Source organism: Dermacentor silvarum, chromosome 4 (assembly GCF_013339745.2).
Source record: "Dermacentor silvarum isolate Dsil-2018 chromosome 4, BIME_Dsil_1.4, whole genome shotgun sequence".
In the NCBI taxonomy this organism is placed as follows: Eukaryota; Metazoa; Arthropoda; class Arachnida; order Ixodida; family Ixodidae; genus Dermacentor; species Dermacentor silvarum.
The window spans coordinates 113,637,231-113,654,591 of record NC_051157.2 but is presented as its reverse complement, the minus strand read 5'-3'; the positions used below and the strand labels follow the sequence as shown (position 1 = coordinate 113,654,591).

Below are 17,361 nucleotides of genomic sequence, written 5' to 3'. Positions count from 1 at the left end.
TCCATGAAGACCATTCTTCTGGACGGCAGCTGGTACGACTTCCTGAGTGGTCAGGCGCTGTTCCTTCGTGACCGGTGTCCCGTGGACAAGTGCCGCGTCTTCATGGGGAGCGCCAACGGAGGCGTAGCCGCGATGGCGGACGCCATCATATTCAAGGACGGCTACAGCTTGACACCGCAGACGAGCAAAGGGAACCAGCGGTGGATAGTGTACCTGCTCGAGAACCCCTTGCACTCGGCCGTCTCGCAGGAATCGAGCGGCATCGACTGGACGGCCACCTACAGGTACAGTACACATGGACCGGCATAGCCCTTTCTATGTAGTCGTCATGTTGGACGACCGCTAACGCGGTAGTTTTCGACTGCGCATGCAGCTACCAACTCCGTCTGCAGGCAATCCGGAGGCCTATACAAACAAACGGGGCACTCGGTCGTGGTGCGGTAAAAGTGCTGACGAAGAGAGCAGACGATATATACAAATGACTCTGCGCTTGTGCCTCGCTGTCCACCCATCTGAATCGTGTTCTTCGGAAGAAAGGTTGTCCTATATGCATTCATCTTGCCTATGTATAGCCAGCGGTGTCTTTCCTGATTTCGCTTAAGTTCATGCGCAGAACAAAGGCCGCCTTCTCGCAATGTGAGTGGCTACACAAATGAAACCGGGTGTTTTCGAGGTCTTGGGGGTTTTTTGTTTTACTTTTTTTTAATGTGGTCGCGGCATGCGTGGAGGTGACGTGCACATGCTCCCTGCAGGCATTCCAGGGCAAGCAGCAGATTATTGTCACAACCCAGTCGCGAACGTCACCGGGTGCTCATCGAACTATCTTTAAACGTAATTGCTGGGAAATCGCGTGCGGCGCATGGAGGAAGATGAAAGCCGAGGCGGTTGTTTTAACGCGACAGCGTTAAGGACCCCGTGTCGCAGAAAATCCGCCGTCGGTGTGGGCGTGGTTATATATAGTTCTATCATTCAGTTTATTTCTTTCGTAAGTGGAATACATGCTTACATAAGTATACAGATAGAGGTCCAAGAGCATGTAGCTGAAAGGGGACCTACTGACAGAAAATATACATTTGTGCAAACAAATAGCTTAAAGCAATGTGGTAATCACTAAGTGGAATATTAGGCAAAGTAAATTAAGTACAAACTGGAAATAATACAAAGTCAATAACTATTAGTACAATTAAGACAGTAGCTAAATCATTCACAACAAAACAAACGAAAAACGTTTATTGTGTACATAATTGTAAATCATATTAAGGAAAAAGAAACGAAAGAGAAATGAGCCGGAGTGAAGTGATTAGACTTGATATGTGATCAATTTTGTTTCTCTAGTAGAAAAGTGAATAAGGTTTTCTTGAAGAGACCTAATGAAGAAGAGCGCTTGACATCTATTGGGAGGCTGTTCCAAGCAATGCTGTGAAATATGCAGATTGTTTTCCATAATTAGTATGTATTAGTGGCAATAGGAAATTATTGTTAGCTGCAAACCTTGTGCAGTTCAAGTTTACCAAGGTAACCTCAGAAACTGGGGGAGGACCATTTATTACATTAAATAACATTGCGGCCAAGTTATATTTAACAAGTTTATTTATTGACAGTAGACTGTGGTTTTGAAGCATACCAGAAGCACTGCAGTAGAATGAGCTGAACGATAATATCCGGATGGCCTGGTTATGCAAATGCTGTAGTGGTGCTAAATGTCTTCGATATGTGTTACGCCACGCTGTAATACAATAATTGACATGGCTGTGAATAAATGAATAATACAGAGTTAGCAATGTTGGTTTGCTAAAATAATACCTAGCTTTAGGTAAAAATCTAATACCGGGAGCAAGTTTGCGCTTCAAATAGGCAATATGCCTTGCAAATTTTAAGTTAGAATCTAGAATTATACCAAGAACTGAGCATTCATTTACTGCACTGATGACAAGAGAGTTTAGATTGACAGTGGGAATGAATTCAGGTGTCCTATGATTTGAATGAAAAAGCATAAAAGCCGTTTTGGTAGGATTTATTGTTAGGGAGTTAAGATGGCACCACATGAAAATATTGCTCAGGTCAGTATTTAGCTTAGCAGTCAGAGACGTTTCTGAACGATCGGTTGTAAGTAAAGTGGTTTCGTCGGCGTGAAGGAAAGCCTCAGTTTCTGATAGGCAGCCAGGTAAATCATTTAAATAACGCAGGAATAGAAGTGGGCCAAGTATTTACCCCTGCGGGACCCTTTTATTGTTTATTCTGAATTTAGAAAGTGAAGAATTAAAATACACAGCCTGTTGCCTATCTGTTAGGTAACTTTTTATATGTTCTAGTGCAGGGCTATCGACGCCTACTGCCCATAGTTTAGCAAGTAAGATGATGTGACTTATTCAGTCAAATGCTTTGGATAGATCGATAAAAAACTGATCCTGCGTAGAAACCGGCATCTATGGCGCATTTTATTTTATCTGTGAAAGAAAGTATAGCATAGTCAGTCGAGGAACCTACCCTGAAGCCAAATTGATTTGGTGAAAGAAATTTAACTTTTGAGAAGTATTTAGTTAGGCGCTTTTAAATACATTTTTCGATAACTTTGCTCTAGAAATGAAGAATTGCTATAGGGCGATAATTAGAAATGCAGGAGCGGTCACCCTTTTTAAATACTGGAATAATGTTTGCTTTCTTCAGTTCACTTGGAAATACTCCACTTTTAAGTACTAAATTTGTAACATGAGATAACGGGCGGGCGATAAGATGAGCAACTAATTTAATGTTAATTGAACCGATTGCGTCCAGACCTGCTCCTGTAACCTTTAAATGATGAATGACATTGATTATTTCATCTGGGCGAGTTGGAAATAAGTAAAATGATTGTAAGCATCGCTGAAATGCTAATTGAGTATCATTAGTATGATGGAAAGTATGGTCACAGAAGAACTCAATAAATGCGTTGGCGATGTCTACTGGTTGCGTGTACGTGCATGGCGTCTGATGAATGAAGCTTACTTATTGGTTTATCCTGACTGGATCGGTTCAAGAAGGAATTTATTATTTTCCACTGTCTTTTGGTATCGGTGCCGGCTTCTGCTATTCTGAATTCGTAATAATTTCTTTTGGCAACCTTGAGCAGCCTGTTTAGGATGTCCCAACGAATTTTATAGCGAGTTTTGAGTCTAATGTTAAACGGGCGTTGTTTAGCTTTTTGGTAAAGGTTATTTTTTTACGTAGGCTAGTTAGTAGACCATTGGTTAACCAAGGATTCTGTAACGCTGGGACATGTCTTCTGCATTTTACAAAGCTGGTAGAATTAGTAATATTTTTTTCTCCGAAAATTCATCAAAAGCTGATTCTGCGCTTGACTGTGAAATCACAGAACACCAATTTACCTCACTAACGCGAGCGATGAAGACATTTTTATTAATCACAGCTCTGTAGAATTCATGACAAGGTTTATATAATTGACAAGGAAGTTTAAAAAAGACAGGGAAGTGATCAGTGATGTTATTTTGAAGTATCGCGCAAGCCGGGGGACACATAGGGCTGGAGAGTATATGATCGATTAACGTGGCGGAAGCCCCTAAAGTACATCTTGTTGGGAGGGAAGCCAGTGATTCGAAGTCAAATCCATGAAGGCAATTAGTGTGTAGGCAGTAGTTGCAGCGCTGCAGTCATCTAAAAGGTTTAGGTTAATGTCTCCGAGAAGCACAACATTTTTCCTTTCTGAAGACAAGTTACCAAGTACAGTGGTCAAGTCATCGCAAAAAGCAGATACTGAAGATGAAGGTGAGCGGTATACGCAACCGATAATTGTCTGGTTCACATCCTGAAGTTCAGTTCACACAGTTTCACAATTCGGCACTGAAAATGATATGCCGCGTCTGCGCTTGTAACGTACATCAGGAGATACACAAAACAGCAACACCTCCGTAACTCTGGCGAGAACGATAGCAGTATTCAGAAGCATAGGAAGGAAAAATCAAATAAGTTATCATCTGCTTGTGAAAGCCACGTTTCAGAGCGGCAGATAAGAGAAAATGTATGGTCTAAATATGCTAAAAATTTGTAGATTTCGTCGTAGTGTTTTTTTAAGACCTCGCGCATTAAAGTGAATTGGAGATAGGCATGGGTTCATAAAAAAAGATTTGAGTTGCTCAGTTGAAAAATAAGATGACATTTCCGAATGCAACAAAATAGGTTAGTTCGCTGACCCTCCAATATTTACTGGAAGACCGATAAGTCACCCTTGGAGGAGATACGAAAGTCTCGACTGTCGCACGTCTTTCTAGCCTTAATAATTTGGTAATTCTCGGTCCATAGGAATTGCCAACCTTTGTCCCTTTTCAGCGACTGAGCCTTCGCAAACAGCACTTTGTTTTCTCGGGTCAGGTGATCATTGATATAAATGAGAACATGATTCGGCCCTGCGTAACCGAGATCTTTAGAATTTAGGCGAGCCTTTCGGGCCTTAGCAATAAAATCCTGCTTCTTTGTCCTTGAGCAAAACCGGGCGATGATGTTCTTATTGCCCGCTACTGGACCTCGTTGGGACGCGGTGTACAACATCGATGTCGTCTTCAGAAATTGGACAGCATATTTTTTCACCTGCAGCTTTCATGACCGTAAGACAGCTCTCGCCCTGTGTACATGCTACTCTCTTAATTTCCACGTTGTTTATTCTTGAGTGCTGCTCAAGTTCTGACAGGCGTATGGTCAATGCTTCATTCTCGGCCTTTAATTCTTTGTTAGCCGAGGTCAAAGTAATATTTTGAGCTCGAGCTTCTTCAACAATTGAGTTTTGCATGTCGACACTTTTATTGCGATAGCAATTATATGGACACTCCAAAGCAGATTTCTGCCGTCGGCGTCGCCGTCGCCGTGAGGTTCCGTATGACGTCAATGGAGATGAGATCGTCGCCGCGCGCCGCCGAACGCTGTATGTGCGAGTGAAAGGGCGCGAGGGACGCGCGCTTTCACGGGGAGTGAACGCACGGCGGAGAACAAACGCGCGTTCTGTGCCGTGCTCCCCTAAGGGCTGCAGAAGTAGGCGTCTCTTTCCTCCTTACAATCACCATATATGTAGAGCAAACGCGCCTTCTTCTGACGCACGAAAGACCGTGGGGGGGGGGGGGGGGGGGGGGGGGGGGGGGAGGGAGGTGACGTTTAGCTGCGGCACCAAGTGCCTATTTATATCAGAGGCTCCGGCAACACTCACCAACGCCGCACGCATTTTGTGCGAACGCGGGCAAAACGCCGACGGCGTCGACAACAGTTCTGCGTGTTGCCGGTGCTGCTGCATGTCCAAGTTTATACAGCTGATAAAGCTAATATCATTACTCCGTATAGCTCTCTACAAATTTGCTATCGCAATTGATGCTTCGCCTTTCAGGCGAAACTGCGACAACTTTTTTCACAAGATCAGCGACTACCTCGTCACATCGACCCTTGAACAAGGCTTCTAGCTGATCAATTCGTTTCGCGAGCCCCGCACAAGTAGCCATAGTGGCAAGCACAAAATATAATACGAGCACTTGGAGCTGCAGCAGTCACGGAGGAAATGGTAAGTTTAACAAATGCGTAACTTGGAGTGGCACTAACCTGCAAAAGTAAGCAGAAATGTTCTCCCTGAAGTTCGTAGCTTCCAGCCATGACCACTGCTGTCAAATGATGCCAAGTCGATTCCGCCGTCCTTCTTATCCCAACAAAAGCGTGACGTCACGACCAGGCAGGTGCGCAGTGGGGGCTTTCAACTCTGGTAGACCACGCAGCTAACAGAATTCTCTACCAAACCATGAATGCTTCGCATCACGTAGACGTCAACTGAAGTTGAGTCTGCTTTAATTTCAAATTAAAAGACCCACGTCATTGATAAGTTCTTTCATAATCCTTAAGATGCCCCACATTTCACAGGGAAGTTCAAGCACTCTTCAGACGAGAAGCCTACAGTCTGCCAGAGTACATACGGGGGCTATGTAAAATAGCCCTTAGGCGGTGCGGTCACTGTTGTTGGCTCCAATGGCAATGTCGCTCTGAAGACTGCATCGTAGAGAAAGAAATTCAACAGGAGTGAACACTCGGCGAAAACTGGCAACAGGAAATACGTTAGCTGACGCGAGCATAAAAAAAGAAAAGGAAATGTGAAATGAAGTGAACAGACAAAGTTTTATAATTTTAACGTGATAGCGTTAAATGGAAGCTGAAGAGCTTTTCGAATTTGAAGATTTACAGGAGTTTGGAAGGCTGGCACATTATAATTAAACTCCTGCAGTTATTTTCTCGATTATGCGCGTACCAACGCCGCAATCGCGGTCTAAATTTTCGTTGAAGCTCCGCCCCCTTCGTGCGGCGAGCGTATAGCGACGCAAGACCGGGCGCGAGGATGATGTCAATACAGGGGTCACGTGAGCGTTCTATTCGAATCGCGCTCCTCGCCGATACCTAAGATGACGCCACGATCGCCTTTGCCATCAGAGCCCGTTAAACGACCCACGGCGTCTCCCGCAGACGCTGCAGCTTGTTTTTGCTAAATTAAAGCAACTAGTGGTGACTTCTGGCCTGTTAAACTATATATTTGCTATTAAGGGGGTGAAAAACTATAATAATTCGTTGAAAGCTCACTTTTTTGAAAAGTGATTCAGCTGCCCTTTAAGGGCCCCGAGTCGCAGAAAATCCGGCATCAGTGTCGGTATTGGCGTGGGCGCGCCGGCGTCGTCGGCGGAAATAATTATCCCGAACCACCCCGACCGCGCAGGCCCTCCGCGTGGCGCAAGGCGTTAGTGAACAACATTGAAGTCCTCAAAGTAAAATCAGTCAGAAAAACCGTAGAGTATGACTTGACCACAACCTACAGACGTGATAGCGTCGGATTGTAATTTTGAATATGCGATAAAACCTAATTCTCTTAATTACGCCGAAACTCAAACACAAACCCCTATTCCAGCATTTCTACAATTCATACAGCGGCGCGCCGGGGTTACTTCCTTGCACAAACACCATCCAGGTGGCGCTCGCCTCCTCGGCAGCCTTAACTCCTTAAGCCCCAACCAGACGTACGTGTTGGAACGCGTCCGCAGGCGCCGTGCGCCTGAGAGAGATTGTGGTTGTGAAGAGGAAGAGGCAGAAAATAGCGCCCCTTCCTCTTCACAACCACAAACTCTCTCGGGCGCACGGCGCCTGTGGACGCGTTACAACGCGTACGTCTGGTTGGGGCTTTACTTTTCGAAGCGAGATCAGGAGGCCTTGGAACGCGTAGTCATAAAGCGAAGTACACCAAGGACGAATACGCATGTGCTTGCTGTGCTAAATCTAGAGAAAGGGTGGAACATGTTTTATTGAACTGTGAAGGAATCTACTCAGCTGCAAGTCTAGGCTCCTCTGACCTCCTTGAAGCCCTTGGGTTCAGGGATAGCAGGGAAAAAGTAAACATGTTCGTTATAGAGGTTAGTAAGAGGAGGTTGGAGGTTTGGTGGCAGAAAAGTAGGGAGACCGCAAACGACGGAGACGTAGAGAAACAGGGTTCCCAGTAATGGTTGAAAAAGTTTGATGCTTGGAATTCTTTGTATTTTTGCGTTTTCTCAAAAATAAAGGTAGACCATTAGGCAAAAGAACAACAAGAGCTTGGTGGTGCAATCCACCGCCCCGTTTCAGGGGGACGCTCATAGCATCCATCCATCCATTCAGCCTTAAGACACTGGAACCTGGTACCGCGACCGCCGGAGCGCCCGCAGGCAACACTGTGCTGTTGTTGCCAGATTTGGTCCAACGCGTCTCTCGGGCGGCAGCAGCTCAGCTATGTAGCTTCGCTTTCATCGGTTTATATTATCGCAAATCTACATATTTCATCGTCTTTTAGATAAAAGATGAGACGGTGCATCTAATATGTGTGCGAAACAGTACAGGGAAGTACGATCGGAATATTTTTACAGGCGCCAAATTGCATGAAGCGAGATAAGCGACAGACGGGCGCACGAGCGGCCGTCCGTTCGTTTGTTCTTCCCGATAAGTTTTGTGCCCGCTGGGAAGCTATCGAAAGAGAATGCTAAATTGCTTAACAACGCGCATAATTAAGCAAAGTTACTCGTATTTTAAGCATGTTATACATCGCAGGCCTACGTGAATATCGGGTTTGTTTACATTGACTGTTTTACCCTTGTATACCTAACTCATAGCTATATTCGACACGTTGCGAAAAACGTGAGCAGCTCTTCCTCGGGTTTTCTAGGCTTGCTGCAGTGAAGAACGACTCAGTGATTGTCGCAGTGGGCCCTGTGAAGTCCACAAGCAAAACCATAGTTTGCTTAGCTAGATACAATATAAATTACACGTACACGGAAAGTGAAGCATTAAACTGTGCGCCACCTGTTTTAAATGCTAAACGAACCAGATACTCGTGTGTCACACAGCATTTTTGAGGCTGACTGGGTATAAAGCGCTGTCACGCATCGTTTATAAGCGTGGGTCTAATCGCTTTATAACGTTGCTAATGATTTGCCTGCGCTCGAAACGCTTGATACAGATTGATTTCGACGAAGATAGACGGTCGTCGACAGCAGTACAAGGAAAGGGTTGCTAAAACAGAGTTATCCGGGCCACTATGGCGTTGTTTTGAACAATAATAAACAACAGCACACGAGAAAGTGTATATTTTATTATTCAACATTGACAGGTCAATAGATCTGTATTGCAGTGGTTTTCTCACTGCAATATGTTATTTTTGACATAAATAAAGTTCATTGTCTGTCTGTCGGCTGCATTCCGACACTTTTTCGAGCCACATTTTGCCCGGTTCTACATACTTCTGAGCTTCCCCTCGCTTTTCTTGCGCAATGCAAACCATAGTCCGCAAAGAAAAAACCTCGTGAAGAAACTTCTTGATCACATCATGGCATTTAGGCAGTTCGATGGTACCGCATGCAAAGCTTCCCAGCTTTGCCATATTAAATTCAGCTGGCGGGAGTGAGTTTGTCGTGCTTTATCCGGTGCAGCCAGACAGCACGGCGCTTGCTGTCGCTCTTTTCGCTTGGTATCGCGAAAATCGCATACCCGGACTGCCGGCGGTTGCTGCACCCAAAAGCGTAGCACCCGGGCATTTCCTTTCGTTTTGTTTTAAGTCTAAGAAAGCTTAATATGGTCTAAATAACACAAAATGCAAAATCCGACCTCGTCGGTGGCTCATACGCGTGGCGTGTGCGAGCGATGCCTTTGTGTGCGCGTCCGCTCCTACGCGGCGTGGACCATCTATGGCGGAAAGTGATCACATGACGGTAACTGACCAATCGGCAGTGCGGCGACGAAGAGAAAAGAGCTGCGGAACTTTCCAGGTTCCAGTGATTTTACGGCAGCCTAGGGAACCTACATACTTCGAAAATGGCCAAGACTGCGTATACTCTCGAGGAAGAAGCCGCCCGACGTGAGCGCCAGCGAGAGCGTGCTCACGTCGTGAGGAACGCGCTAGGAACGCCGTGGCCCGTGGACGCCGACGCGTCCCATCCCCAGCAAGTAGCGCCTGCTCTAGTTTTGGTCACACCAGAGTGCTATTGCCGCGCGCACCCCGACCCGCCTGTGCGTCTAGCCGCCGTACATGGGCTCCTATAGGCCAAGTTGTCGGACCTTTAATACCGACTCAAATGGAACCATGGAAGAAAAGAAGGAACAAGAGACCAAAACTCAACACCCACTGTTCGAGGCGGCACAGGCAGCTTGGGCGCAAACCATTCCGATGGTAATGCTCCTGAACAGTGGTAACCCTACCTTCCTTGACCATATGGCCCACCAGACCATCGGTGGAGCCCAATGGTTGCACACCTACTGGCAGTGGGCTGAGGCCTTCAGACCAGTGAGTGTTCGCACCATACCAATGGGCAGTGTCCAGCGTGCGACAGTCGGCCACATTCCCATCAGAGTGGTCAGGAACGCGCGCCAACAAGTGTCACCGTCAACAATGCTTGACGTGACACCCCTGTTCCTCCAGACATTGGCGCTGACTTCTGCGCCAGCCAGGCGGCCGCGAATGCACAGCTTCGCTGCTCGACCATCTCCACAAAGTTTTATTGCGATAGTCCACCAAGACTTCACTGACGTATTTCCGTCACGGACACAGAAATAATACAAAGAAAGAAAGAAACCAGAAGATTTCTGCAAATTTCGGCGTCGCCGTCGCCGTAGCCGTCGCCGTCCGCCGATAGATCGCCGTGAGGTTCCCTATGACGCCACACAATGGAGAGCTACAGGACGCGCCTTATATATCTAAACTACTCCGTGTCGCTCTTGCGGGGCGGTGCCGCCGCCTACGAGCAGAAAGAGAAGTACTGCATAGACAGTTTTAGCAGAGCGTTCACGGCCCGCTCCGCTCAGACCGTCGTGTCCTAACGATTCGCGCAGAGCCGCTCAGCGGAACGCAAGCGGGAACGCTAATGCGCGTGCGCACACGCTTATATCGGCAGCGGAACGAAGAACGCTGCCCACGGTCCGCTACGAAGCTATTTGAGCGGAGCGTTAGGCTGCGTCTACTGGTTGATTTGTCGTTTTACAGCCACGCTGAGCGCGCGTGGCTGGCGTCGAGGGGGACGCGCGCTTTCACGGGGAGGTGAACGCACGGCGGAGAACAAGCGCGCGTTCTGTGCTGTTCTGCGCGTTAAGGGCTGCAGAAGTAGGCATCTCTTTCCTCCTCTACAATCACCATATATGTAGAGCAAACGTGCCTTCTTCCGACGCGCGACAGGCTGTGGGGGAGGGGGGGGGGAGGGATGAGAGGCGACGTTTAGCTGCGGCACCCAGTGCTCATTTATATCAGAGGCTCCGGCAACAGTCACCAACGCCGCACGCATTTTGAGGCGAACGCGGGCAAACGCCGACGGCGTCGACAACAGTTCTGCGTGTTGCCGGTGCTGCTGACCGGCGTCGACACGTTCTGCGTTGCCGGTGCTGCTGCATGTCCAAGTTTATACAGCTGATAAAGCTGCTATCATTACTCCGTATAGCTCTCTTCAAATTTGCTATCGCAATTGATGCTTCGCCTTTCAGGTGAAACTGCGACAACTTTTTTTGTCTAACTTCGCCTCCACGCGCGGCTGCCGTAGGGAGCCTACACGCTGGAGCCTACATGCAACATATATAACACGCACACGCACACTTCTTTCCTCTTTGACATTCCTAACGAATTAAAAACTTACTACAGAAGGTATTGTATCACGTACTGAGCTCTTCTTTGTTCTCAATAGGCTGACTGGAGGGTCCATTCGAGCTACATATAGGTGCCCCCGCTAACTTTAGTCTAAAGCTGTTCAAAAAAAAAAAAAAAAACGGTGCAAGATACGATTTTGGGACCTACCGTGTTCGGTCGCCAGAGCTCTAACGACCGAACACCGTAGGTATTATAATTGTATTTTGCACGGTGTTCTTTAAATCTTTCTTTCTTTTTTTAACAGCTTGGCTAACGTTAGCCACATGGCACATATGCCACACAGCAAAAACGCTGAGTAGTGGAGTGACGCCAGGCGTGATCTCCTGGTTTCCTTTTAATGCGCAGGAAGGACTCGGATATTGTGACGCCGTACGAAAAGTTCGTGCTCTTCGACCCGCTGGTGAAGACGATAAAGCGCGACTACGACTACGCCCAGAACAAAACCAAGATGGTCGCCTGGTTCGTCTCCAACTGCGCGGCCGCCAACGGGCGCCTCGAGTACGCGCACAAACTAAGCAATTACATACAGGTACGCAACAAAAATTGATTCCCATATTAGTATGCCGCGTTTACAATGCCGGACAATGTGCTGCGCTACCCGATTGTCAGTGGTGTGGGGATATTCGAAATTTCTAATGCGAATGGCTTTGCTGCACGATTGGCATTCAATTAGAAAATTCGCCATTCGAAGTTGTCGAATATTCGTTTCTGTTAGGGAGGACAAATGCAAGCAGTGGCGGTTCCGAATAGTTCCCCCGCCAGCAGCCATGGCTGCTCCGCGGAGGTTAAACAACCTGCCCAGCGGTTGCGCAAGTTGAACAAACTCACTTCTGCTACATAATTTTCAGTGTATATATGTGTAAAATTTGTATGTCTCATCAAATATACTCGATACATTCTCTCGGTATACGGGGAACCGAGTATTTTGGTATTGATATGATTATGCATGATATCATATGATTTTTGTTGAACGTTGCCAAACTGAACCTGGCAACGTTCAACACGCGCACCCTCTCGAGTGAAGCTAGCTTAGCAGGACTATTTGAAGAATTATCAGGCATTGCCTGGGACATTATTGGCCTTAGTGAGGTTAGGAGAACTGGTGAGGCTTACACAGTGCTGACTAACGGCCACGTCCTCTGCTATAGAGGTCTTCCAGATAAGAGGGAATCCGGGGTAGGGATTTCTAGTCCATAACAACATAGCGGGCAACATTGATGGATTCTACAGCATTAATGAGAGGGTAGCAGTCGTCGTAATAAAGCTGAATAGGAGGTACAAAATGAAGGTAGTACAAGCCTACGCCCCAATCTCTAGTCACGATGATGAAGAAATAGAACAGTTTTATGAAGCTGTTGAATTAGCAATGAGAAAGGTGCAAACTCAGTATACTGTAGTAATGGGCGACTTCAATGCAAAAGTGGGGAAAAGGCAGGTTGGTGAACAAGCAATTACGGCATCGATTCTAGGAATGCAAGAGGAGAGATGTTAGTAGAATTCGCGGAAAGGAATAGGCTCCGAATAATGAATACCTTCTTCAGGAAGCGCATCAACAGGAAGTGGGCCTGGAAAAGCCCTAATGGAGAAAAAAAGAATGAAATAGATTTCATACTCTCTGCCGATCCAAGCATAGTGCAAGATGTAGAAGTGATAGGTAAGGTAAAGTGCAGTGACTATAGGTTAGTGAGGTCTAGGATTTCTCTCAATTTGAAAAGAGAAAGAGTAAAATTAGTCAAGAGGAGACAGGCCAACCTAGAGGCAGTAAGGGTAAAAGCAGACCAATTCAGGCTGGTGCTCGCAAACAAATGTGCAGCTTTAGAACAGGAAGATAAAGACAACATAGAGGTAATGAATGAAACCGCAACTAGGTTGATCTCAGAAGCAGCATTTGAAGTGGGAGGTAAGGCACCAAGGAAACCAGTAGGTAAGCTCTCCCAAGAAACAAAGGACCTAATAAAGAAACGACAAAACATGAAAATGTCCAACTCAAGAGATCAGATCGAATTCGCTGAACTGTCAACACTGATCAACAAGAATAAAGCAAGGGATATTCGAAATTATAACATGGGGAAGATTGAGGAAGCCGTAAAATATGGACGCAGCATTAAATCAGTAAGAAGAAAGCTTGGCATAGGACAAGGCAAGATGTATGCACTGAAAGATAAGCATGGTAATATCATCAGCAATTTCGATGACATAATAAAAGCAGCGGAAGAATTCTATACTGACCTGTACAGTGCCCAAAACAGCCAAGCTACTTTCATTCGAAATAGTGATGAACCGGGTACAGAGGCTCCTTCTATAACTAGCGATGAAGTTAGAAGGGCCTTGAAAGACATGACCAGGGGAAAAGCTGCTGGAGATATCATGCTTGAAAAGCTTGCGGCCCTTTATACGCAATGCCTCACAACTTCAAGTGTACCAGAGAGCTGGAAGAACGCCAACATAATACTAATCCATAAGAAGGGAGACGTTAAAGAATTGAAGAATTATAGACCCATTAGCTTGCTTTCAGTATTGTATAAAATATTCACCAAGATAATTTCCAATAGAACAGGGCAACACTTGACTTCAGCCAACCAAGAGAACAGGCTGGCTTCAGGAAGGGATATTCTACGATGGATCATATCCATGTGATCAATCAGGTAATCGAGAAATCTGCGGAGTACAATCAACCTCTCTACATGGCTTTCATAGATTATGAAAAGGCATGTGATTCAGTAGAGATACCAGCAGTCATAGAGGCATTGCGTAATCAAGGAGTACAGGAGGCATACGTGAATATCTTAGCAAACATCTACAAGGATTTGACAGCTACCTTGGTTCTCCACAAGAAAAGTAGAAAGTTACCTATCAAGAAAGGGGTCAGGCAAGGAGACACAATCTCTCCAATGCTATTCACTGCATGCCTAGAAGAAGTATTCAAGCCTTTAGACTGGGAAAGCTTAGGAGTGAGGATCAACGGCGAATATCTCAGCAACCTCCGATTTGCAGATGACATTGTCCTATTCAGCAACAATGGAGACGAATTACAGCAAATGATTGAGGACCTTGACCGAGAAAGTGTAAGAGTCGGGTTGAAGATTAATATGCAGAGGACAAAGATAATGTTCAATAGCCTGGCAAGGGAACAAGAATTCAGGATAGCCAGTCAGCCTCTAGAGTCTGTAAAGGAGTACATTTATCGAGGTCAGTTACTAACCCTGATCACGAGAAAGAAATTTACAGAAGAATAAAATTCGGTTGGAGTGCATACGGCAGGCGTTGCCAAATCCTGACTGGGAGCTTATCACTGTCGTTGAAAAGAAAAGTGTACAATCATTGCATTCTGCCGGTGCTAACATATGGGGCAGAAACTTGGAGGTCAACAAAGAAGCTCGAGAACAAGTTAAGGACCGCACAAAGAGCGATGGAACGAAAAATTTTAGGACTAACGTTAAGAGACAGGAAGAGAGCTGTGTGGATCAGAGAACAAACGGGGATAGCCGATATTCTAGTTGATATTAAGCGGAAGAAATGGAGCTGGGCAGGCCATGTAAAGCGTAGGATGGATAGCCGGTGGACCATTAGGGTTACAGAATGGATACCAAGAGAACGGAAGCGTAGTCGAGGTCGGCAGAAAACCAGATGGGATGATGAAGTTAGGAAATTTGCAGGCGCAAGACAGGGGTAATTGGAGATCGCAGGGAGAGGCCTTCGTCCTGCAGTGGACATAAAGTAGGCTGATGATGATGATGATGCTGATGATGATGCTGATGATGATGATGCACCTTAAGAAAAACTTTAACAATATATATCATTTTCGAGCGCTCTTGGAAACCTTTGAAGCCAAGGATACATGCCCTGCAATACCAATACTGAATACGTCGAAGTTATTTTCTTCTTCTTCTTTTTTTAACTATTAGTTTTACTGACATTAGTTACATTGCGCGTTCACTGCAGCACATTTGACCGGAGCGATAAAGTCTGCAACGATAATATCTGAAACTACTATTGTTCAAAAAACGAAAAAAAAAATTACAACGAATGCAAGTAGACGATGCTTAGAGTTCGATCGAAATCTAAACGCAGCAACCACGGAAGAATATCTTTATTTATGTGTGAGAAGGCACGACAAAGTGCAGAGAGAAGAATTGCTATTACACTTCCCGCATTACAGTCCACGCTGTTTTTTTTTCTGTTTTTTTTTTTTTTTCTAATCTGTAATATGGATAGTGTTGGCTACGTAAGGGCGACGACTAGTTGACTTGCCCTACATTTTCCTTGGCTTCACTGTCTGTTGTTTCTATACAGTTGGTATTAGAAACACTAAGTCATTTCTCCGGCTGTGGGAAGGTTTCGTAGTTCCATTGGTCAGTGCGCACACTGCTTTTATTGTTTTACTTCGGGTTACTCGCTATGTGTAAAAATACGAGTTTCCCTCGTCACTGCGATACAAGATTCGGTGTCACGCAGTATACCACGAGTCGAAACCCTAATTTCAGTAGGGAATAATTAGTTTCACCCAAATTACAGTTTCGCCCATTTACAAATGCGAAGCCGTGACGCGATAGCTGAAGAAATATAAAATGCAGTAAGACGTGTTAGGGATGTCATACGGCGCACTTTTGATCGCGATCAAATAAGATTCGGATCGAATTCCTCGCTCGCGATTGGCGTCTTTGTTCAATCGATCAATGTCGAGAATTTTGATCCAGATCGGGCTCGATCATGATCGAAAGTGGCCGGTGTTAGACTGTTTCGTGCGGTGTTTGTTGGAGTGAGCATTCGCAGGTGTGAGCGAGCAATCTCCTTTCGAGAAGTAAAAAGTGTCAGTCGTATATTCGTTTTCGTGTGGCGCGACTGCCTCGATGATCGGGAGATCGCGAGAGGCATCGCGTGGGTGACGCGTGGGCGCGATTCACAGCAGCCGCCGCAGACAGGCCTCCGCTCATGCAGCGCTTTGTTTCCATACAGACGACGCGCGCTACTCTGGCGTCATCTCGTAGCATGCATCGTCGCCGCAAAGCCCGTCTTGCGCGGCACTATACGCTTTTCTTCTCACGATTTCGCCATACCATCCTCCTCCGCTTTCCTCCTCACGTGCTCTTCGCTATCAGCGTCTTTCATCTGCCATTGCGCTCCGCGTTCACTTTCATCCTTCACTGTTCTCGTTCGCTCGGTTACGAGGGACGCCAAGGGACGACGCCGATGCTCGCCGCTGGAACGGGCGCCTAAGAGCTGTGCTCTAAAAAAAAACTTAATGTAGGACCACCTCTACGGCTGGAAAGGTGACGCGTTGGAACACGAACAAGGAGCGGACGCCAGCTGTATCCACTACACAGACGTTGAGTGAACGCTAGGCAATCATATATGGTATAGCTGCTGGCGCGATCGCGCTCTTCAGAGTCGGTGTTCTCCACTGACATAGCATACGCATGGCCGGGGGTAGAATCCTGGATTGCGAATGTGTTGGCCGTAAGTTGGAATTCTCGCGTCGCATGGATCGTTTTTTTGTTTTCTTTTTGTGTAATTTCACGCAAGGAATTTTGGATTCTATATTACGGACTGCAGCGGATGTCAAAAATAACTGGGGGACTGAGCCCATAACGACAGCCATCGTTATAAAACAGCGCCAAAATACTTTGAGACTAAAGCGGCGTAGGTGTCACGTGCATGCACGCTCATTTTGCTACGTAATACCATCACTAGTACGTGGTAATAATCGTCTTCAATACATGCGAAGAAATTAAACCTTTTTGTTCTTCCTTTTTTTTTTTACTTAGATGACTCGCGCACTGGTTTGATGCGGTAATAAGATCATCATCATAGCAGCCTATATTTATGTCCACTGCAGGACGAAGGCCTCTCTCTGCGATCTCCACTTATAATATACCCCTGTCTTGCGCAAGCTGATTCCAATTTCCACCTGCAAATTTCCTAATTTCATCACCCCACCTATAATTTTGCCGTCCTCGGCTGCGCTTCCCTTCTCTTGGCACCCATTCTGTAACTCTAATGGTCCACCGGTTATCTACCCTACGCATTACATGGCCTGCCCAGCTCCATTTCTTTCTGTTAATGTCAAATATAGAATATCTGCTATGCCCGTTTGCTCTCTGATCCACACCGCTCTCTTCCTATCTCTTAATGTTACGCCTACCATTTTTCGTTCCATCGCTCTTAGCGCGTTCCTTAACATTTTCTCGAGATTCTTTGTTAAC

The 17,361-nt window shown here is 46.1% G+C and overlaps 1 protein-coding gene across 1 annotated transcript in view; it reads left to right on the top strand.

The window, feature by feature from the left end:
- LOC119450510 (glycoprotein 3-alpha-L-fucosyltransferase A) overlaps positions 1-17,361 on the top strand; it is a 20,750-nt gene continuing 3,389 nt past the window's right edge. The window contains exons 1-2 of the mRNA XM_037713993.2: positions 1-284; positions 11,504-11,687. Of these exons, the coding sequence (XP_037569921.1) occupies positions 4-284; positions 11,504-11,687 (465 nt within the window). The 5' untranslated portion in view covers positions 1-3. The remainder of the gene's footprint in view (positions 285-11,503; positions 11,688-17,361) is intronic.